Consider the following 18,828-nt stretch of genomic DNA (forward strand, 5'->3'; position numbering starts at 1 on the left):
GTCTTGTACATTCGTAAAAAAATACAAAATATATCTATAAAATCTGTTAAAAGTCTACCAAATAGTAGTTTTTTAATGTGAGCCACACAGTTCATATGTTTCTGGCGTAAAAAGAAGCGCCTAGCGCGCCGTTTTTTGGCTTGTCAACCGAAACCACGCAACAATTTTCACTTTACTAATCTTGATAATTGTTAATATACTACTAATGTTTTACAAGAAAGATTACGGCTATCGATGTGCCGGAAGAAGTTAAGTGATATCTATAAAAGTGTTATTGTAGAACTTATTGTTATACGTTTTCCCACCGTTCTGACCCGCGAACTCTTAACATGCCTCTGTTGAAAAGAAAAGCCTTTGAGAAATCAAATGTGTCGGAGTATTTGCGGGACGACGATGAGGTGTTCCACTGCGAGATCACCGACGAGATATTCAAGGATTATGAGTGAGTAAAATAAGAAACATAATTTTCGCGCATTTTGCGAATATCTTAATCAAATGTGTGCTAAGAGGACGGTTGACATTGATTCCGCGCGGCAGGCTGTGCATTAACGCGAGCGTGACACAACGTTTCACAATTTTATCGGTGCGCGTCATTTTTTCGTGATGTTTATTCAACATTTTCCGATTATTTTCGCAGGGAATATTGTGAAAGGATCATACTGGTCAATTCAATGGTGTGGACATGTGAAATGACGGGGAAGAATAACCTGACGTATGCAGAAGCCTTGGAAAGCGAGAAGGCAGCCCGGAGATCATTAAAGGATTTTCCCATGGAGCTCCGGATACCAATCCTGTACCTGGCAACAAAGACCAAGAGGAGCTCATTTGCAGAGATGTCAGAGGATCTGTTCAATTATGTGAGGAAAAGGTTCTTTGTTGGTGAGACCGTAGAAGCCTGTCTTGAAGGTGATATTTGGAGAGAGGCACATGTACTCTCCGTCACAGCACAGAAACAGCATCCAGATAGGTAAGTCATCCAGACAGTGTTTTGTTGCATTTTTTTATGAGTAAAATAAAAATAAAATGATATATAAAATAAATATATATTTATGCATTTAAACATATTAATTGTTATTTGAGTGGCTTCTTATCACATTGATTAAAGTTTATAAGGAAAATGTTTAATCACGGTTAAAAATGACACCAAATATAGTAAGAATTCTTGTTAATAATTATAAACATGACAATTTCCATCTAAATAATATATTTAACAGTCATTTTTCACTTAAAAATTGTTGAGTTATACAAATAATTTACATTTTACATTCATATAGATCTTAGAAGTGGAGTTAATCAATTTTTTTACTTAAACATATATATTTAAATTTATTCCACTTCTAGAACCACTCATTTATTGGTTCTAAATTTAATTGGTAATTTTTATTCATAAACAGGTTCTTTGATATGATGGAAATGTTTGTCAAGTTCAATTATGTTATGTTCTAATAAGACTTCTTACTTTTACTTTATCTTTGATACATACTTGTGTGATATGTATATGAGGTTGCCTGCTAGGTTATGCAGAGACATTAAATCCACCTTTCATGCAAGCAGTACACTAATATGTAACACAAAAAAGGTCATCGAACCAATGGACCAAGAAGCAAGAAAATACAATATTTAAGGGTAGATGTGAGAGTGAAATTAGATTTGATTAAACTGTAATTATTTTATAAATGTAGGTGGACTTGCTAATGGGCCACCTGATGGTTAGTGGATCACTGCATCTAGACATTAGTACTGTAAAAAATATTAATCATTTCGCATTTTACCAATGTGCTACCAACCTTGGGAACCAAGATGTCATGTCCCTTGTGCCTGTAGTTACACTGGCTCGCTCACCCTTCAAACCGGAACACAACAATACTGACTACTGTTGTTTGGCGGTAGAATATTTGATGAGTGGGTGGTACCTACCCAGGCGGGCTTGCAGTATATAGCATGCATGTAGTAACTCTGGTTTCATCTATCTTTGTATATTAATATAGATGTTTTATTCCAATAATTTGGTATTGTTAAAGATTTGTAATTATTGAATGAATTTGTTCATTATATGTACACAGTTTAAATTGATGAGAAAAATCTATATGCAAATATGGTATTAAAATTTTTAATTGCATCAATTTATATAAGCTTTTTAAACTGAATATAAAAATAAAACCAATCAACATATAATTAATTAAAAAAAAGAAACAGTTATTATAGAATATTCTATACTTGAGAAGGGTAATTATATTACTTGAAAATATTGTTATCAAATATATTGTTGAGGACAGCTTGCTTTTAAAATTTTATTAATATGTCGTCAGTACATAATTTGGAATAAAATCTAGGTATTAATATAGGTATATATAAATATATATTTATATATATTATGAAAATTATATAAAAGCCATGAATGCATAGTTGATCTAAGAGTTGAATTTAAATATATACCTCCTAATCTCAATTATATCTATAATAACATACTTTATCGTCAAATATAAATTAATTTGTGATTGTTCTTGTAGTAAAAGCATGCTCCCGGCTTCGGCATATTGCTATGAAGTGGAACAATTTGATGATGACCCAGCCGCTGCAGGACAGATTGGCACAGCACCTTATGACAGGGTTCGTCGTCGTAAAGGCATCTATACAAGGGACAAAAATCGACTGTTCCTAAAACAATTTGTTGCACCGGGAAATATAATTGGTATTAAGGTATGTTACTAATAACTAACTACAAGCAAAGTAAATATGACTAAGCTTAAATAAGCAGTTGTGTAATGAGTAAGAATTAAAGAAATGTATTATTAACTGTCTTAAATTAATTATTTTGTTTTTAGACATCAGCAATAGAAAAATACAACATAGCCAAAGTTAACTTCGACCAGATCTTCACAGGAAATCCACCAGATTTCCCATCATCAAAGAAACTCATAAAGACAAGCATGTCTCCGCCGTCATCCTCAAAGATGCCAATGAAGCCTGGTTCAGCATCTAAACTAAATAAGTCGCTGAAGAGACCTAGTCCAGATAAGAAAGGTAGACAAGAATCTATGGACAAATTTATCAAAAAAACAGATAAGACAGAAGGTATACAAATACAGATTATTTTAATCAATATTGTATTACACTTACTTGTCAATTGTCTTAGTAATATATAAGTACAGGAATATGAATATCACTCTTGTCAAGTCAATAGTATAAATTTAAAGCGGGTGACACTGCAAAGTGCAGCTCTTTATTTAATAATATTACATTCTGAATCCTTCTCCATTCTGGATTATATACATTTGGCTATGCAAAAAGATTATAGTTAATTTATTAGTATATATAAAAAAATAGTATAGTTGCTATCAGTTGGAAACGGAAATGCAGAGGCTTGAGTTAACTGTTTATTTAGTTTATTCTAATTTTAAGTATTTATATAGCAACAGTAACAAGTTACTGTTCCTCCTTGTATTAACAAGCTATCCTTCTTGTAGTTTTGTTAAAATCCAAAGGTATAAGTATTCATTGTTTTAATTGCTTCTAACAGTATCATCAAATTATTACTATGCGAAATATTATAGTTACTGTAAGAAATACTGCCTACAATATATGTAACAGTCACTTAATATGTATTTTTTGACTACAGTAAAGCCTAAAACACCAATGGACCCAGAAGCAAGAAAATCGGCGCAAGAATTGGCGGATAAGATGAGAAGAGCAGAAGATCAAATGCGTCAGCGAAGAGAGGAAGAGAAAGCAAAGAAGAAGGAGAAAAATGCGAGACTTATGGCATATATGAAGGAGTGGCACAAAGTTAAGGAAGACCAGGAGTTGGAAGATCACAAGGTATAGTTTGACATTGATCTTAGAAAACTGAGTTTGTAGACCATATTAGAATTTACATTTTGCTGTGGCAAAATAAATTAATAGGACTTATTAAACATCAAAATATATCATTTAATAAAAAAATTAAGATATGGTCACCTTACTTGGGAATAATCCAATAAATTTAGGATTCATGTGTTAGTCCTGTGTTAGGTAATAGATACACTACACTTTTAATCAATTTTTTCTATTAATACTTATTGCTGTGTTCCATTTTGATGGATTTCGGGGAGTAGAACTCTTGATGAGTGGCTACACTGATGAATGTCTATCTATTTAGATATAGTTTAGTATTTCTATAAGATTTTAAAATATGGTTGTTTAATCAGTACCTAACAGACCTTAATATTTATCAGAACCCTTAATACATTTATATGAACCATAAAAAAATTTCAAGAGTACTCTTTATTTGAAACAATGTACAATATGAATTGATATGGTTTTTTTTTTCTACAGATTATACCAAAAGGCACTCCAGTCGAAGTAGAAGGGATTCCACATAAGCACTTTGGAGATTTCCTCTCTGTGCTAGAATTTGTACATAATTTCTCTGAGCTGTTAAAAGTCAAAGATGTTTTTCACAATGAACTAGACTTTGAGACTTTTAGAAAATCGTTGACACATAAAGAACATGCTTGGATATTTAGTGAACTAGTACAAATGCTACTTACAACAATATTCTCCTTGCAAGAGGACGAAGCTGAAGAATATAATGAAAGCAATCGGATTCAAGAGTCTGTTGGTAAGATATGGTCTGATATAACAACATCAAAACAATTGATTGCACACCAAGACAGAATAGCTTCCAGCTTCTCTTAGAATGGACGAAATATTATTCATTTTTATTTTTTCAACATCTTAATCTTTAAAATAAGTTTCTATTTCGGCCCAACAATCGACTGTACCGACATCACTAGATGAATAACAATGAAATAATAATAAAAAATTGTATGCACATTGTTATGGTCCATTACAGAGGTTGTCCAGCCGGACAGCGGCGTGGACACGTTGCGCGCGATCGAGCTGGCCACGAAGGCCGGCAAGTGGACGCAGACCTACCTCGGCACCGCGCTCAGCAAGCTGCCGCTCGACCCCACTACCGTTAGCGAGGTGCTGCGGTCAGTACTCGTCTTCTCATCGATTACTTCATACATAACACATATAAAATAAAATATGAACGAAAAAGTTACATATACTTAAGTTATTTTAGGAAATGAACTCATTCACCTTCATAATTATTAAGTACATATTACGCCTCGTCCTCGCTTGTCCGCTCTCCGCGGCCGGTGCGAGCCGGCCCGGCTGACGCGCCCGCATGCCCGCAGGCTGCACCTGCTGTCGTCGGGCGGCGCGGCGGGCTCGCGCTGCGCGGCGTGGCGCCTGCACCAGCGCGGCGGCTACAGCAGCGCCGACGACCCCGCGCTGCGCCTGCGCACGTCGCGCCCCGCCGCCCTGCGCCGCCTGCGCGCGCGCCACCTCGCCGACCTGCCGCTGGGTGAGCCACGTTCGACGCCGGTCGATGATGGGCATGTTTGCCTCCTCTAAGAGATAATACGGGCTTCTAATATTGGCCGGTAAAAGTCCAACTGAAGTTTAAAATTGTTCCATTTTCAGATGATAAGTTCCAGATTTTACAGTGCCTTATGAATCAAATTATGAGCTATGCGACAGTTCGTGACCAGGTTGAGGAGAAGTTGGAGGAATACAAAAACTTGAAACATGCCTTGAGGACTTTACAGGTATATTGAGTCTTGTATATCATTATAATGTTCTTATTGCTTTTTTTATTACATTTAATACATTTTTTATATTTAGATAAATGAACGCAAACGTGAACCCCAACTATCAGCTGCCCGCATTGAGCTCAAGAAAGAGAGTGCACAAAAGAAAGAGGAGCTCAAACTAACTGGTGACAAAGCAAAGGCAGCAGACGAGGAGTTGAAAGAAGCCATAGAAAAACTAAAGAAAGATAGTGACATTAAGAGAGCGGAATATGAGAAGAAGTTGAAGGAGATGCAAGCTCAACTTTTCGACCATACAACTTATGTTGGTAAGTTCAATTAAATTAATATAACCCCGATGGGCGAATACTCAAAATTTATTCTAAAAAAAAACCTGTTTTATTTAGTAATCTAGACCCCTCTGACTGTTTTTCTTTTTGTGAATGTTTACAATTGTTTAAGACATTAAAAGTTATTTAAAATGAATGTAATGGATTTGTAAAAAAATACAATTTCCTACTTCCAGGCACAGACCGCGCCTTTCGTCGATACTGGCTGACCCGACGCGTCGCCGGGCTGTTCGTAGAGGCGGGGGCGGAGCCTCGCGGGCCGTGTCGCAACAAACCCCTCCCACCGCCCCCCGCGCCGTGTGATGACGTCATGGCCTACGTCACGGAGCTCTTCCACTCCGAACGAGATCGAGAGCGCCAGAAGGAGCAGGGTGAGAGTGTAAAAATTACGTTTGATAATGTATTATTTCGTTGGTTAATATTGTATATGTAATAAGAACAAATATTATCAATGTGATATTAAATTTTTCTTTGTGTATACTTTCTCAGCGGGAAGCGACAAAGAGAACGAATCGGGAGCAAATTCTCGCGGTAGCTCCCCAAAGAAGCCACTTGCCAACTTGAATGGACTAAGTCAAAAGCTTAACGGCTCGGACGCGGTTGTGCAGCAATGTCGCGACTTACTCGTTTGTTCTGCACATATCGACACATGCTACGTGCATGGGAAGGTCAGTTGGTATTAAATAATATAATGGTTGGTACAGTGATATGAGATCAAGTAATGAGTGATTTATCCTTAAAAAAATATCTATACAGTAAAGTATAGTTTATATTTTAAATAATACTTATTAATTTGGTAAGGATATGTATGAAAAAATAACTGTTAAATGTTAATTCCATATTTACTTGACACTATATTATGTTTGATGATGATATAATAAAATAATTATACATCAAAAGATCTATGAATCATTCAGATCATCATTTGGATGAGAAGAAAGCTAATATAGGTTTTTATTTTTCTCCAGGGTGACTTTAGACCACAATGGTGGGTGTACAACACAGAAGAACAAATAGAGGCACTTATAGAGTCTCTAAACAAACGTGGCCTGCGAGAGAGTGACCTACGACAGACTTTAGAGCTCGATAAGGCGAATATTATAGATTATGTTAAGAAGTGTCCATTGCATTTACTCTCTCCTACAGTGACTCCGGTAAGCAATATTGAAGTTTTATTTTTATAAATGTATATACTATCACAATAATATGACGAATCTTGTTATAAGAACAACACTAGTATGATCTGTATGGTAATATAGAGCAGAGCCATTTTGACTGAAGACTGCTTCGAATATTCATGATGGTAGGATTTTGTGCAAAAGTGTCTGAGTAGTTACTCATCATGTATTCTACTGCCAAACAGTAATATTTAGTATTTTAGTGATTTGGTTTGAAGGGTTAATGACTGGCCAATACAATTTTGAAGGGTTAATTTATGGTTAATGTTAAGGGCTCATAAAATCGGAAGAACTTAAAATCGTAGTTGCCAAGTTTACCACCAACCTTGGGAATATTTCTTAAATTACTAATGTCTTTCTGTCAAAACCTATATGTGATAAAGAAAATTGACCACATGTGTATCCGCTAACCCTCACTATAGCAGTGTGGAGGAGTAAGCTTTATAAAACCCTTTCAATTACAAATTTACTGGACGTCACCTTTGTGTTATAATTTTTTAAGTAAATTGTTTATTATAAAATAGCTAATGAATTAAAAATAATATATTTTTAATTAAAATTAATTACTTTTTGCATTATCATTTTCAATGTGTATCAGATAACCAATGATTTGTCTTCACTCAGCACGCACCATCGACGAGACCGAGGAAAATACAGCCGTCTCTATACGTGCCCCCCGATTGTTCTCTATCCGAAGCTTTAGAACTGTCCTTGCGAGATCACATCCTTGAACTGGAAGAGAAGATCTTCCATGGATGTCTCGGTGCATTGAAAGTTAAGGTAATTGTTGTGTATCTGATTTTGTTGAATGTTTATATAAAAAATATGTTTGATTTCATACATTATATTAATTAGTGTGAATAATAGATCGAAATTCGATCATAATAATTATTGAAAACTTCAGGAAGATATATTATATCAATATATGTCTTTCGCACATTTATTTTGTTCTTATTTAAAATTTTTTTATAGGTAGTAATAAAGTTTGTCAATACTTACCAAACTAAACTGACATGTCAAAACGTGAGTGCAATGCTCAGGCATGAGATTAGATTTGCAGGTATAAGCTTTAGAAACTAGGTTTTTATTGTAACAAGTTGTATGTGAGCAGGACCGCGAGGCGTGGCGCGGCACTATAATGCTGCGCGGGTACGACAAGCAGGCCGACTACCTCAGCTGGGGGCCGGGGAAACAGTTCCGCGATGATTACCACCAGCCCGATGGTCACCTCAAACTACCTACTGGTAGGTACACTGGGAATAATTTAACCGAAATAAGCTTTTTTAGTTCAAATATTTGAATAGTGTTTCTTCTATATAATATATAGCTAAAGTTCTATTTTTTTCACAGATATAGATCAATCAGAGTTGGAAACGATAGCAGAGAATAAATACCGGGATCCTGGTCACTGGTTGGAAACACCGAAAGTTAACGGTGTAAAGACGGAGCCCGAAGAGGACAGCGGCGCGAAGCCCGACGTAGTACGAGGGCTTGCGAGTGCCTTGCTGCAAGTCGCACAGTCGATACACCAGAAATATCTCAAGCGACCACTTGGTAAATATATTACTATTATATTTACCGCCTTATTGCTTGCGCCGCTTTTAGCTAGTGCTAGTGTGGTACGACTGCAGAGGTCCAAGATGTCACTTACAAAAATCATTGAATTTTTCTTTCAAGACATACTCAATAGCAGCCCATGAATGTTAGTAGTGTTAGAACACCGCCTCTCGTTAAGCACGTAAAGACATCGGTCCTACGCATAACTCTCTCTGGTTGCGACGGATTGATTCTCTGCTGTCGAATATTCTTCAAGATTGTTATTGTTTTTATATATTACGAGCCCGAATCAAGGCATATAAAGGTCTAAAGCTAATTTAACTTCCAATCACCAGGTCTCGACGAGAAGGAGCGCAAGGACCGTGAAGCCAGGAACAAGCCGATGGACCTGGAGGCGCTGGAGCGCTGGGAGGTGTCGCTGATGGAGAGCCGCAGCTTCGCGTCACTGGTGCTGCACCTTCTGGCGCTGGACAGCAGCGTGAGCTGGGCGGCCAGCGTGCTGCACGCCAGCTGCCGCGTGTGTCGCCGTCGCGCCGACCCCGACAACATGCTGCTGTGCGACGGCTGCAACAAGGGCCACCACCTCTACTGCCTCAAGCCCAAGCTCTCGGTTCGTCGTGACATTTAATCTAGTCGATCGATCGAGTTTTTGTGATATTCATATCTCTCGATCTAGATAGATATGACATATATTTTATACTTTCTCTACTATATATTGATTTTTTTGTTCCTATGCAATCAGTTGGGCTTAAAGAAGAAGGTAATAAACGATAAATATAAATAAATTAGACTAGAGATAAATTCACTAACTCTTTCACTCTCCTCAATTCTCTCCTACCTCATACCATACTTTGCAATTCATTTTATTATTGCATGATGCTTAACGATCGCTCTCTCGGTGCGTTCTAGTCTTCACTATGATTTTTTTTATATCCTCAGAAAGTACCGGAAGGCGACTGGTTCTGCGATCAATGTAAACCGAAGGAGAAAACGCCGAGGAAACGTAGAAAACTTTACACGGACGAAGACGCCGAGGACGCACTAGACGACAGGTAACACCGAGGAGTCGAAACGTTCAACTCGGGTATTCAACGTGTCCGCCGAGCGGCTCAGAGTCAGTCTAACCCTCCGCCGCGGTGCCCGCAGCGCGGCGGTGGCGCTGTGCGCGGCGTGCGGCAGCGGCGGGCGGCTGGCGGCCGAGTGCCGCGCGTGCGGCGCGCGCCTGCACGCCGAGTGCGCCGCGCCGCGCCAGCGCCTCTCGCGCCGCTTCCTGTGCGACGCCTGCCAGGCGCCCGAGCGAGGTAGGCGGGAGCTCTCCGCTAGCGTACACTCTTACGCCCGAGTGCCGGTGACCGAGCGCTGTGCGCGCTAAGGAATTCAAATTTGGACTTTGAGGACCTCACTCCGGTCCTACAAAAATACACCGATATGTTTATGCTATGTTTTAGTCGATGTTGCTTTTGGCTTGAATGCATTACAAAATTTATTATATCCTTCGCACCAGCCATGTGGATTAAATAAAGAAGGAATTCGAACCCGCGTGAGAATGTTCCTCAGTAGCTGAATTAGCTATGCGATCCTAATAAGAATAGGAACGGATTTTCGCCATAGTTGTATTGCCCCACCACCCTAGTGTTACGCAAATTATCTTATATTAAAATTAATAACATAGAAAAAAAACTACGAACCGAATGGTTCGATGTGCATATTGCTCTTTAATTCCGCATATCACTGCACCATTCTTAGAGTAGTCATTATCGATTCAGTCGTTGCTGCTGCTTTTTTCTTAATGCATGTATTTTACCTTTATAACAAAAAGTAATTGATTTTTTTATAATTAATGCCAAAAAATATTCTGTACTTACTACTGAGACCCAGATAATTTATTTATTTATCATTACCATACAAATTAAGCCTCAGTACCAAGTATTCATAATGAACGATCTCAAAATAAAAAAAAAAAACTATTTATACAAAACATTTTTATGCAAACTGTACCATTCGAGTGACGATTGTCACTTACGTTTCTGTTCTCCTTCGGATCGCATAATATAAATTCTGATGTAAATAAAAAATATAAACGACGCCATAGAATATTTTATGAGTAGGAAAGTAAAAAAAAATATTCGATTACATCCTTTTCCGATTAGGTTTTTAAGAACATACCGTTGCAATAGCGTAAGTTTGTGTAATTCAATTGTTAACGTCGTTGTCAAGAGGCGGGCCGGCGTCGCTGCGCGGCCGCGGCGCCGTCGCACGCGCAGCGCTACGCGCGCAGGGACTCCTCGGGTTCGTCCCTCTGCCCTCTCGCTGCCGCTCACTCCACTCACTTCACTCACTCTTTCGTTCGAGCCTAACTCTCGCTGCCATTCTAGCCGGTGCTGGTACTCGGAGATCGGAATTCATCGGATTTTTTTTTCACTGATTTTAAGTAGGCTAGATAACATGATGTATAGATGTATGTCAATTAAATACTACGGAAACGTATTGCCTTTTTCAACCAGAGGAGGATTGAGTACAAATAAACATTTCATTAAATTAGCGCGATATCATTGAAACATATGGACAAAAAGGACTTATTATGTAATTAAACTATTCTTAAAATATTTAAAAAATACTTTTGGTAGATGAATGTAATCTAAACAATTACATACTCAAATAATAATTTATCATATCATTGTATTTAGTTCTTATCCATTTCCAAATCTTTATGCGCATGCAATATGAACCGCAACCTTGTACCAGTTCCGGTATAAAAACGCATTTTTTTTCATCTCATCTAATGCTGGGCTTGCATCTTGTTTTCATTTGCTAATAGCATGGTCTTTGTTTATCTTTGATGAGAATATAGGAAGCCTTTAGCTGATTTGAGTTTTCAGTAACATTTCAAAATTATTGCTCTACTTAAGGCTAATTAATTTAATAAATATTCAAAGTCGTTTTAAACTACCTAATATCCGGCTTGTATAGCAAATTTACATTTATTGATAGTCAAAGTAAAAACTAACACCGGTTCGGAAAAGAAAATACCCCGACTTAAGAAGAACCAACGAAATATACTCAGCAGGTTTATTTTTGTAAAATTTTGGTATAGATTAAAAATTTCAATAGCCGGATTTTTTATTAAATTTAGCAATAGAGGCGGTACCGGTGTGCAAGACTTTCTGGGATAATTTTTTTTGTAATAATAATAATTAACCTTTTAAAAAGACAGAATCATAGCTAGTGTCTATAACAACTATACGAAGTTACAACTTGTATGAATACTATTATATATGGGACAAATAAATAACTATTATTTATTATATATGGTTTTAGTCATTGCTTTTCATAATCGTCTTCTCTTATAGCATGTCGAATACCTCTCATGTCAGCTTGGTTGGTTTTTGCTTCTGTTCGTCGTCGACGGCGACAATTCTTGGGCTAAATTTATATCGATAACTTGTCAGCTGTTTGTAATGCAGTTTTTGTAATTATCGACATTATTATTGCGATAATATCGTCATCGTCTTTTAACAGGCAAGGGTTCGCCATTAAAACATCTCTTTCATCTTAACTTGCGAAACTCAGGCTTGCTTTTCTCGCTTGCTTGGCAACCATTGATCAAATACTAAAATCATACTAAAACATGGTGTTAAGATCAAGTGCCTAAAATAATTGTCGTTCTGTCGCTTATCAAGAATTATTTCGCTTATTAATGAAGATTTTCATAAAAATTTCATAAAGCATTGTAATTATATTTATATGTACAGATTCTGAGGATAGCGAGTACAACACTGCACTGGTGAAGCTGAAGACGCGTAAGTCGAGGGCGAGCGAGGAGACGTCTGTGCAAGGCTCCTCCAAGAGAGGACGCAAGTGAGTTATCATTATAAGTACTCCTTACACCTGGCGGCCGTCACACGGCCAACTGTGGTTTGTTATGTTTCTTGTGTTTTTTTATATGTACCACCCGATGGTAAGTGGTCACCATTCTCGATATACTGGTGGTATAATAAATACAATATTGGTAGTGTATGAAATACATTTCCCAATGCGCCACCAACATGTCATAAAATGTCACGTCTGTTGTGTTACACCTGTATTGGTACTAAGGTAATGTTGTTTGGCTTGCGCAAAGCCCTATCGCCAAATTAATACTTTTTTTTTTAAACACAAAGATTATTATAGTCATATACAGACCCAGATATAATAATGATAAAATATTTGCATATATGTAACATCAACCTTATTTTTCAGACCAAAGGAACACATAAATGGTACTTCAAGTAGAAAATCAAAATCTCTCACAAACGGTATCCATGGTAAGTTATGTTTTCAAATATTTTTTTCCATTAAACTTTGGTTCGAAATCACTTACTGTATGCACGCTTATTCTCTCAAGTTTGCTGAATAAACTGAAATTATCCTTTGTAATAAATAATTTACTTTGTGACTGACTTTTAAATTTTCACATTTATGATGTTTGATAAGATATGTAAGAACTATAAAATAGATGAAATGGGATCTTGTTATTAAATACAAATGGTTTTGCTTTTTTTTATTATTGACACATAAATAATAGGTTCTCCCTCCAACGCCGAACATTCGAACACAAATGAATGAATGAAAAAGTAGTTATAATATCGCTAAGCCATTATATGAATGATAAATTACAGAAGAGCGGGCAAGTAAAAAACGCAGTCGGGAAGCGCTCGAGAGGGCACGACTCGAGCCGGAGTCACTGGCGACGCTGCTGCGAGACGCCATGAAACACAAGGACAGCTGGCCGTTCCATGATCCTGTAACTGTTGAAGAGGTAAGATCTATTTAATTTGGCTTTCATCTTTGTCTATGGTAACTAATGATTCTTCTGATTGGTGTATTCTGTTGGGTACTTGTGCTATATATATGACAATTGGTTCTAAGGAAGTTTAATCTGCAGACATTCCCCTTCTGATATATAAAAAAAAAATTGATGAGATATATGTATGGGAAAAAAATAAATCATTAATTTTTAACTCTTAACAACTGACTGCTTTATAAAATCGAAATATACAATATTTTAAACACTGAAAATACACACTTTCATAATTCTTATTTCATATTAACAATAATGAATACAGGTACCTGATTACTTTGATGTCATCGATCAGCCGATGGACTTCAATACAATCAAGACAAAAGTAGAAGAGGAAGACTATGAGACGAATGAACAGATGCTGAATGACGTCGCGTTGATATTCACAAACTGCTACACGTACAACAAGGATACACATCCTGTCGCCAAGTGAGTGATAATATTGTATGTTTTTAAAACTAACATAGATGACTTATAGTTAGAAGATAATATATAACCTGCCTGAGAAGTTGTCTCCATTTTTAACATTAATTTATATGTATTAGATCTTCATAAAAATGTTATCTAGACAGTATAGCAAATTGTAAACTATAACTGCTATGGACAATAGGCTTGTTTCCACTAATAATAAATCGGATGGCTTTGAGTTTCTAATGATTAACCATGATAATTAGTAAATAAAAAAACAACTTTTCTACAAAAATAATAAAAGATTAATTATATTTTTGGAAAATTAAATCGACAAAATGAGGCATTTAATCACGTGACATTAAACACCAATCAGAGTCGCGTGACGTCACACCTCGCGAAACAAGCGCGGAACGCTACGTTGTTGCTATCAATTATCATTATGGCAGATAAACTGGGGGTACTACTTGGTTCTGGATCTTTCAAACACTCTGCGATTATTGACAAACTTTGTTTTTTCAACATATATCTTCTTGGCATTCGAACTTCGTTGGTATACAACCTGGTTTCATGCGCACTTGTGTCTTTACCCATAATATAATACTCTGTATAATTAGTCATATCATTTGGCAACTAAAAAAATAAGAAGAGTTTGAATTATTACATTTTATAAAACGAAAATAATATTTTAACACAAACAAATCATAAAATCCTATTCTAGTCCTAACATTTTATAGGTTATGTGTGATATATTATATTTGCTAAATTCATTTCTTTTACTATACATTTATAAATAGATATATCAAGTTGTATTTAATACTTACATCGAAATGATCTTCACAGAAATAAATTGTGGAATTAGTTGACAAAATAAGAGCATCTTGCCTCCATGCCATTTTTAACCACTTTATTCGTATTTATTTATTGTTTGGTACGTATATGAATAATTTGTCTGGCGTTTTTATCGTTGTACTTTCACATTGGGGCACCATACAGTATTTATAATACGAGGAATTCATTATTTATTAAAAAACACAATTGACTGTCATACACAAACACGACTGTTTCGCGAGGTGTGACGTCATTCAAGACGCCATGACAATCTTGGCCTTTTTCGCGGTCAATTTCAAGTTCATTTCTAAAAACTCAAAATACTAACATAAAAAACCTATTTTTCTTAAAATAGTATATTTTTGGGGTGAAATAGATGCTAAGCTATAGTTTTAAACTAATTTCCAAATTTTGTCAACTAGCCTATTATATATGTATATACAATCAAATATGAGTCTACAAAATTAAATCGACTCAATTTTGAGGTGCATTAGCAGGCAATGACTATGTCTTAAGAACAAGTTGAACAAGCAGCAATATAAATACTTTTTTTTTTTTTTCAATTTCAGAGCTGGAATGCGATTGGAGAAATATATTAATAAACGCTGTGCAGAATTAAATCTTCCATCGCTACCTGATACCAACATTGAGACCGAGGAGCTTGATGATGAAGATGCTCCCAAGGCCAAAAGGCCGAAGTTAAACTGATATACCGTCACCCCACCTCGCCTCACGGACTACTTACTCTATTGAAGTAAAGCGTAACTATTACATAACACTATAAACAAAATATTACAAAACAATACATTTTTTGTAAATATTCAGTTGCCTTTAAACATTACAAACATGCAATGTGCAAACTTCACAAAGACAAAGTAATTACAAATTATGTTTTTAGTAATATAGACATAATACTCAGAAACAAAATAGCTCATCAATGCGCGTGAGTAGCGATATAATATATCTTGCTCTCACATATGTTCAGTCTCGTTTGTTTGCCGTTATTGAAAAAAAAAAAGTGAAACAAAAATTATGCGTACGAGTGGGGATTACACGTCATTTATCAAGATAAATGACCAATAATTATGATCAATAATATTTCCATTTTTGTATAATCTTTCGGTGATTGTTGTAATGTTTTATATTCAATTACTTAAGTAGTGTAGTATTTTCGAACAGTAAAATATGTTTTGCAAAAATAATTATGGAGACTGTAGAAAACTATGAACGTTGCTCTGTTTGAAGGCTTAAAAAAGCTTCGTTAAAAACTTCCTTTCGTAGTGCAGGACACTTTATTATAAAAGTTACGCGCTGAGGTAAGTGTGGTAGTTTTCAATAGGTCGTGCTTTAATCAGTACCATAGACTATATAGTTGTAGTATTATTGTGATCTATGTAACTAAACCATAGAATCGAATTGATGTATAAAACGCTCACGTTGAAAAACTTGTAAAAAAAATCTAGGTTAATCTTTTTTTTTTTTATTGGTCAATTGTGGAGGATAATTAAGCGAGTCCTGTATATTTGAACAAAATCTTAAGTGTAAAACAAAAGAAAAATTAGGTTTAAATTAAGATAGTTTCTAAAAGTTAAGAATGTAATTGTTTATTCATATATCTGATAAAATTGACGATAAGACGGCTTTTGTGCCTTTTACTGTTTAGAAAGTAACAAAATCTTTTGGCCATTTCAAATAAGTATGTAAGGTATCGAAATAGTTGCATTTAGTCTATGTTAGCTCTGCTCAGTTGCTCTTTTGCAGGTCAAAAGAAATGTTCTTATTTTTTTCCGATAAATAATACATATATTTCTCTTGAGTTCAGTTTAAGTTGAATGGTTGGGCAATTTCGTCTCGCCATTATTTTTGGATAAATACTATGTATATATTAAATTACTAAGTATATAGTATTATATTGTTACTTCTATTTAACTCGTTCAAATTATGCTTCGATGCACATGATTATTGAGAGGCTTTGTAAGCGTAATGTAAACTTATTACTTATAATGCTACGATTTTTAATTTTTAACTTAGTGAAGATAGTTATTATTTGATTTTAGCAGTTTGCAAGAGGTATTCAGAGTATACATCTATTTACTTACAAAAGGCGCCCCCCATCCACGTTAATAAACGGCGTGCATTAGTTACTTGCTTATAGGATGTCTTAGTGTTACGCACACAGATGTCTAATGTAAACATAATGAAAGCATAAAAATATACAAATTAGATTTTATTTGTTTATAACACTTATAATTTAGTGTGAAGGTGTAAAACTTTTTAAGTGAACGGATCTGTAAACATTTCATACAGTTTCATAAATTGTAAAACATTTAAACTAAGATAAATTATCTTTGTGTTTAATGGTAACTTTTTTGATTCGTCAGAATTGTTCAACTTACAAAAAAAAAATCCGGTTTTGTATTATAAATTTATAAACTATCTCAATATAATTCGTGCGAAGGATACTATAAATGAGAACGTCCAATTAATAATTTACTGTGAGTAGTTTATTATTTAACAGTAACCTCGAACATCAATGAAAAACCAAATAAAGTTGCGCATACATAGATTGCCTCTTCAGTTATAAAAAAATATTGCAATAATTTGGAGTGGTCACAAGTGTTGCCCTAGCTATGATATATGTTCGATTTAAAACCATTACTAAATTTAATTTTGGGATAGTATTTTAAACTCAAGTTCCATTTTCATAAATTGTTCTAATTGTACTGAAATGGATTAGATAACATTGTGCTTAACTCGTAATTCATATTACAAAGCAGTGCCTGAAAAGTTGAAATATGTAATGTTAAATTGTGTGTATACTATTAATACAATAGGAGATTATATACATATAGTTAAAGTAAATAGAATACTACTTTCTTTGCAAAGAGTCGACTAGACCATACTATATATCTTAATAATTAATTATACAAAAAAAACCTGATGTTATTCTTAAATAAGCGAAGTTTTGATTAAAGCGTGTGATTGAAGTAGAACCAAAATGTACCAATTGTCTATCCTCCTTACATTCATAACTTGTTTAGTTACACAACGCTTGGTCATCTTTCATTTGTTAAATTACTGATGGAAGAAAGAGACGTTGGTTTTTAATTCAGCTGTTATATAATGTTTATTATTAAGGTAATATGTTATTTGGTACACAATTATTGGCTGCACTAATTCCTCCACCTTATGTACTCGATATAAACGTTAATTATTAGACCTATGAGCATATAAGCATGTACACAATCTCTAAACAGAACTTATTGGGCTAACTTCGCTTATTATAAATAGAAGATCTTTTTACATTTTATACATGAGAGAGATGGTACAATACTTTTACTTCTGTTCAGAGAATGTGTCCGAGAATCGGCGTCATAGACCTAGTTTATATTTAAATTAATTCCTTTGAAATGTGATTTTTTTTGTCTATTGTTGTTTTTATTTAATTTTTCCACGCGCGAGGATGTTTTGTTTACTTAATTTTTAATTAACGAGCTATATTTAGCAAACGTACCAGCAACGTGAGTGGATATTGTTTTTTTTTTGTCGGATATATTTATTAAATGTTGGTATTAATTCTGGCCAATGGCAACCCAGTGAATTTATTAAACGATCAAAAAGCATTCCTTAAGGAACATTAAACTCTTAACTTAGTATGTTGAATTTCAGTATGTACACTGTTTTTCAGGTATTAATTATCATTTTTTTCTCTGCAATTATTTATTGATGTAATTTATAAGTTTTATAATAATTTATATTGTAGTGAATAAAGCACCAGAAACAGAGCCGTTTTATTAATTTTATTATATATTCCTTATTTAAAACAAGGCATTGAAATTTGATTATTTATTTCCTGCCTGTAAATTTCCCACTGCTGGGCTAAGGCTCCTCTCTCTCTGAAGAGTAGGTTTGGAACATATTCCACCACACTGTTTCAATGTGGGTTGGTGGAGTACACATGTGGCAGAATTTCGTTGAAATTAGACACATGCAGGTTTCCTCACGATGTTTTCCTTCACTGCTTGCATGAGATGAATTATAAACACAAATTAAGCACATGAAAATTCAGTGATGCTTGCCAGGAC

General features: G+C 35.2%; 1 protein-coding gene across 2 annotated transcripts; it reads left to right on the forward strand.

The window, feature by feature from the left end:
- The first annotated feature begins 131 nt into the window (after nucleotides 1-131).
- On the forward strand, nucleotides 132-18,528 carry LOC125070774 (bromodomain adjacent to zinc finger domain protein 1A). 2 transcript variants are annotated; one of them, XM_047680733.1, is made up of 24 exons: nucleotides 132-442; nucleotides 638-967; nucleotides 2,511-2,700; nucleotides 2,826-3,075; nucleotides 3,620-3,819; nucleotides 4,315-4,600; nucleotides 4,835-4,976; nucleotides 5,184-5,353; nucleotides 5,473-5,597; nucleotides 5,674-5,908; nucleotides 6,106-6,300; nucleotides 6,419-6,597; nucleotides 6,898-7,083; nucleotides 7,732-7,887; nucleotides 8,219-8,351; nucleotides 8,458-8,661; nucleotides 9,000-9,274; nucleotides 9,604-9,716; nucleotides 9,811-9,965; nucleotides 12,417-12,522; nucleotides 12,904-12,968; nucleotides 13,323-13,462; nucleotides 13,770-13,933; nucleotides 15,313-18,528. In XM_047680733.1, exons 1-24 carry the CDS (start codon nucleotides 330-332, stop codon nucleotides 15,449-15,451), a joined length of 4,251 nt encoding a protein of 1,416 aa, XP_047536689.1. In that variant the 5' UTR covers nucleotides 132-329; the 3' UTR covers nucleotides 15,452-18,528. The 2 variants fall into 2 exon arrangements, with proteins under 2 accessions (XP_047536689.1, XP_047536690.1); XM_047680734.1 differs by having other exon boundaries at nucleotides 2,826-3,024.
- The last annotated feature ends 300 nt before the right edge of the window (nucleotides 18,529-18,828 follow it).

This window comes from Vanessa atalanta, chromosome 18, assembly GCF_905147765.1.
Source record: "Vanessa atalanta chromosome 18, ilVanAtal1.2, whole genome shotgun sequence".
Taxonomy (NCBI): Eukaryota; Metazoa; Arthropoda; class Insecta; order Lepidoptera; family Nymphalidae; genus Vanessa; species Vanessa atalanta.

Bases quoted from the DNA above. Each gene is read 5' to 3' on its own strand.
- LOC125070774 (XM_047680733.1), top strand. From the start codon at position 330: ATGCCTCTGTTGAAAAGAAAAGCCTTTGAGAAATCAAATGTGTCGGAG. The intron at 13,463-13,769 runs GTAAGATCTATT...TAATGAATACAG, and splicing joins ATCCTGTAACTGTTGAAGAG to GTACCTGATTACTTTGATGT. The intron at 13,934-15,312 runs GTGAGTGATAAT...TTTCAATTTCAG, and splicing joins GATACACATCCTGTCGCCAA to AGCTGGAATGCGATTGGAGA.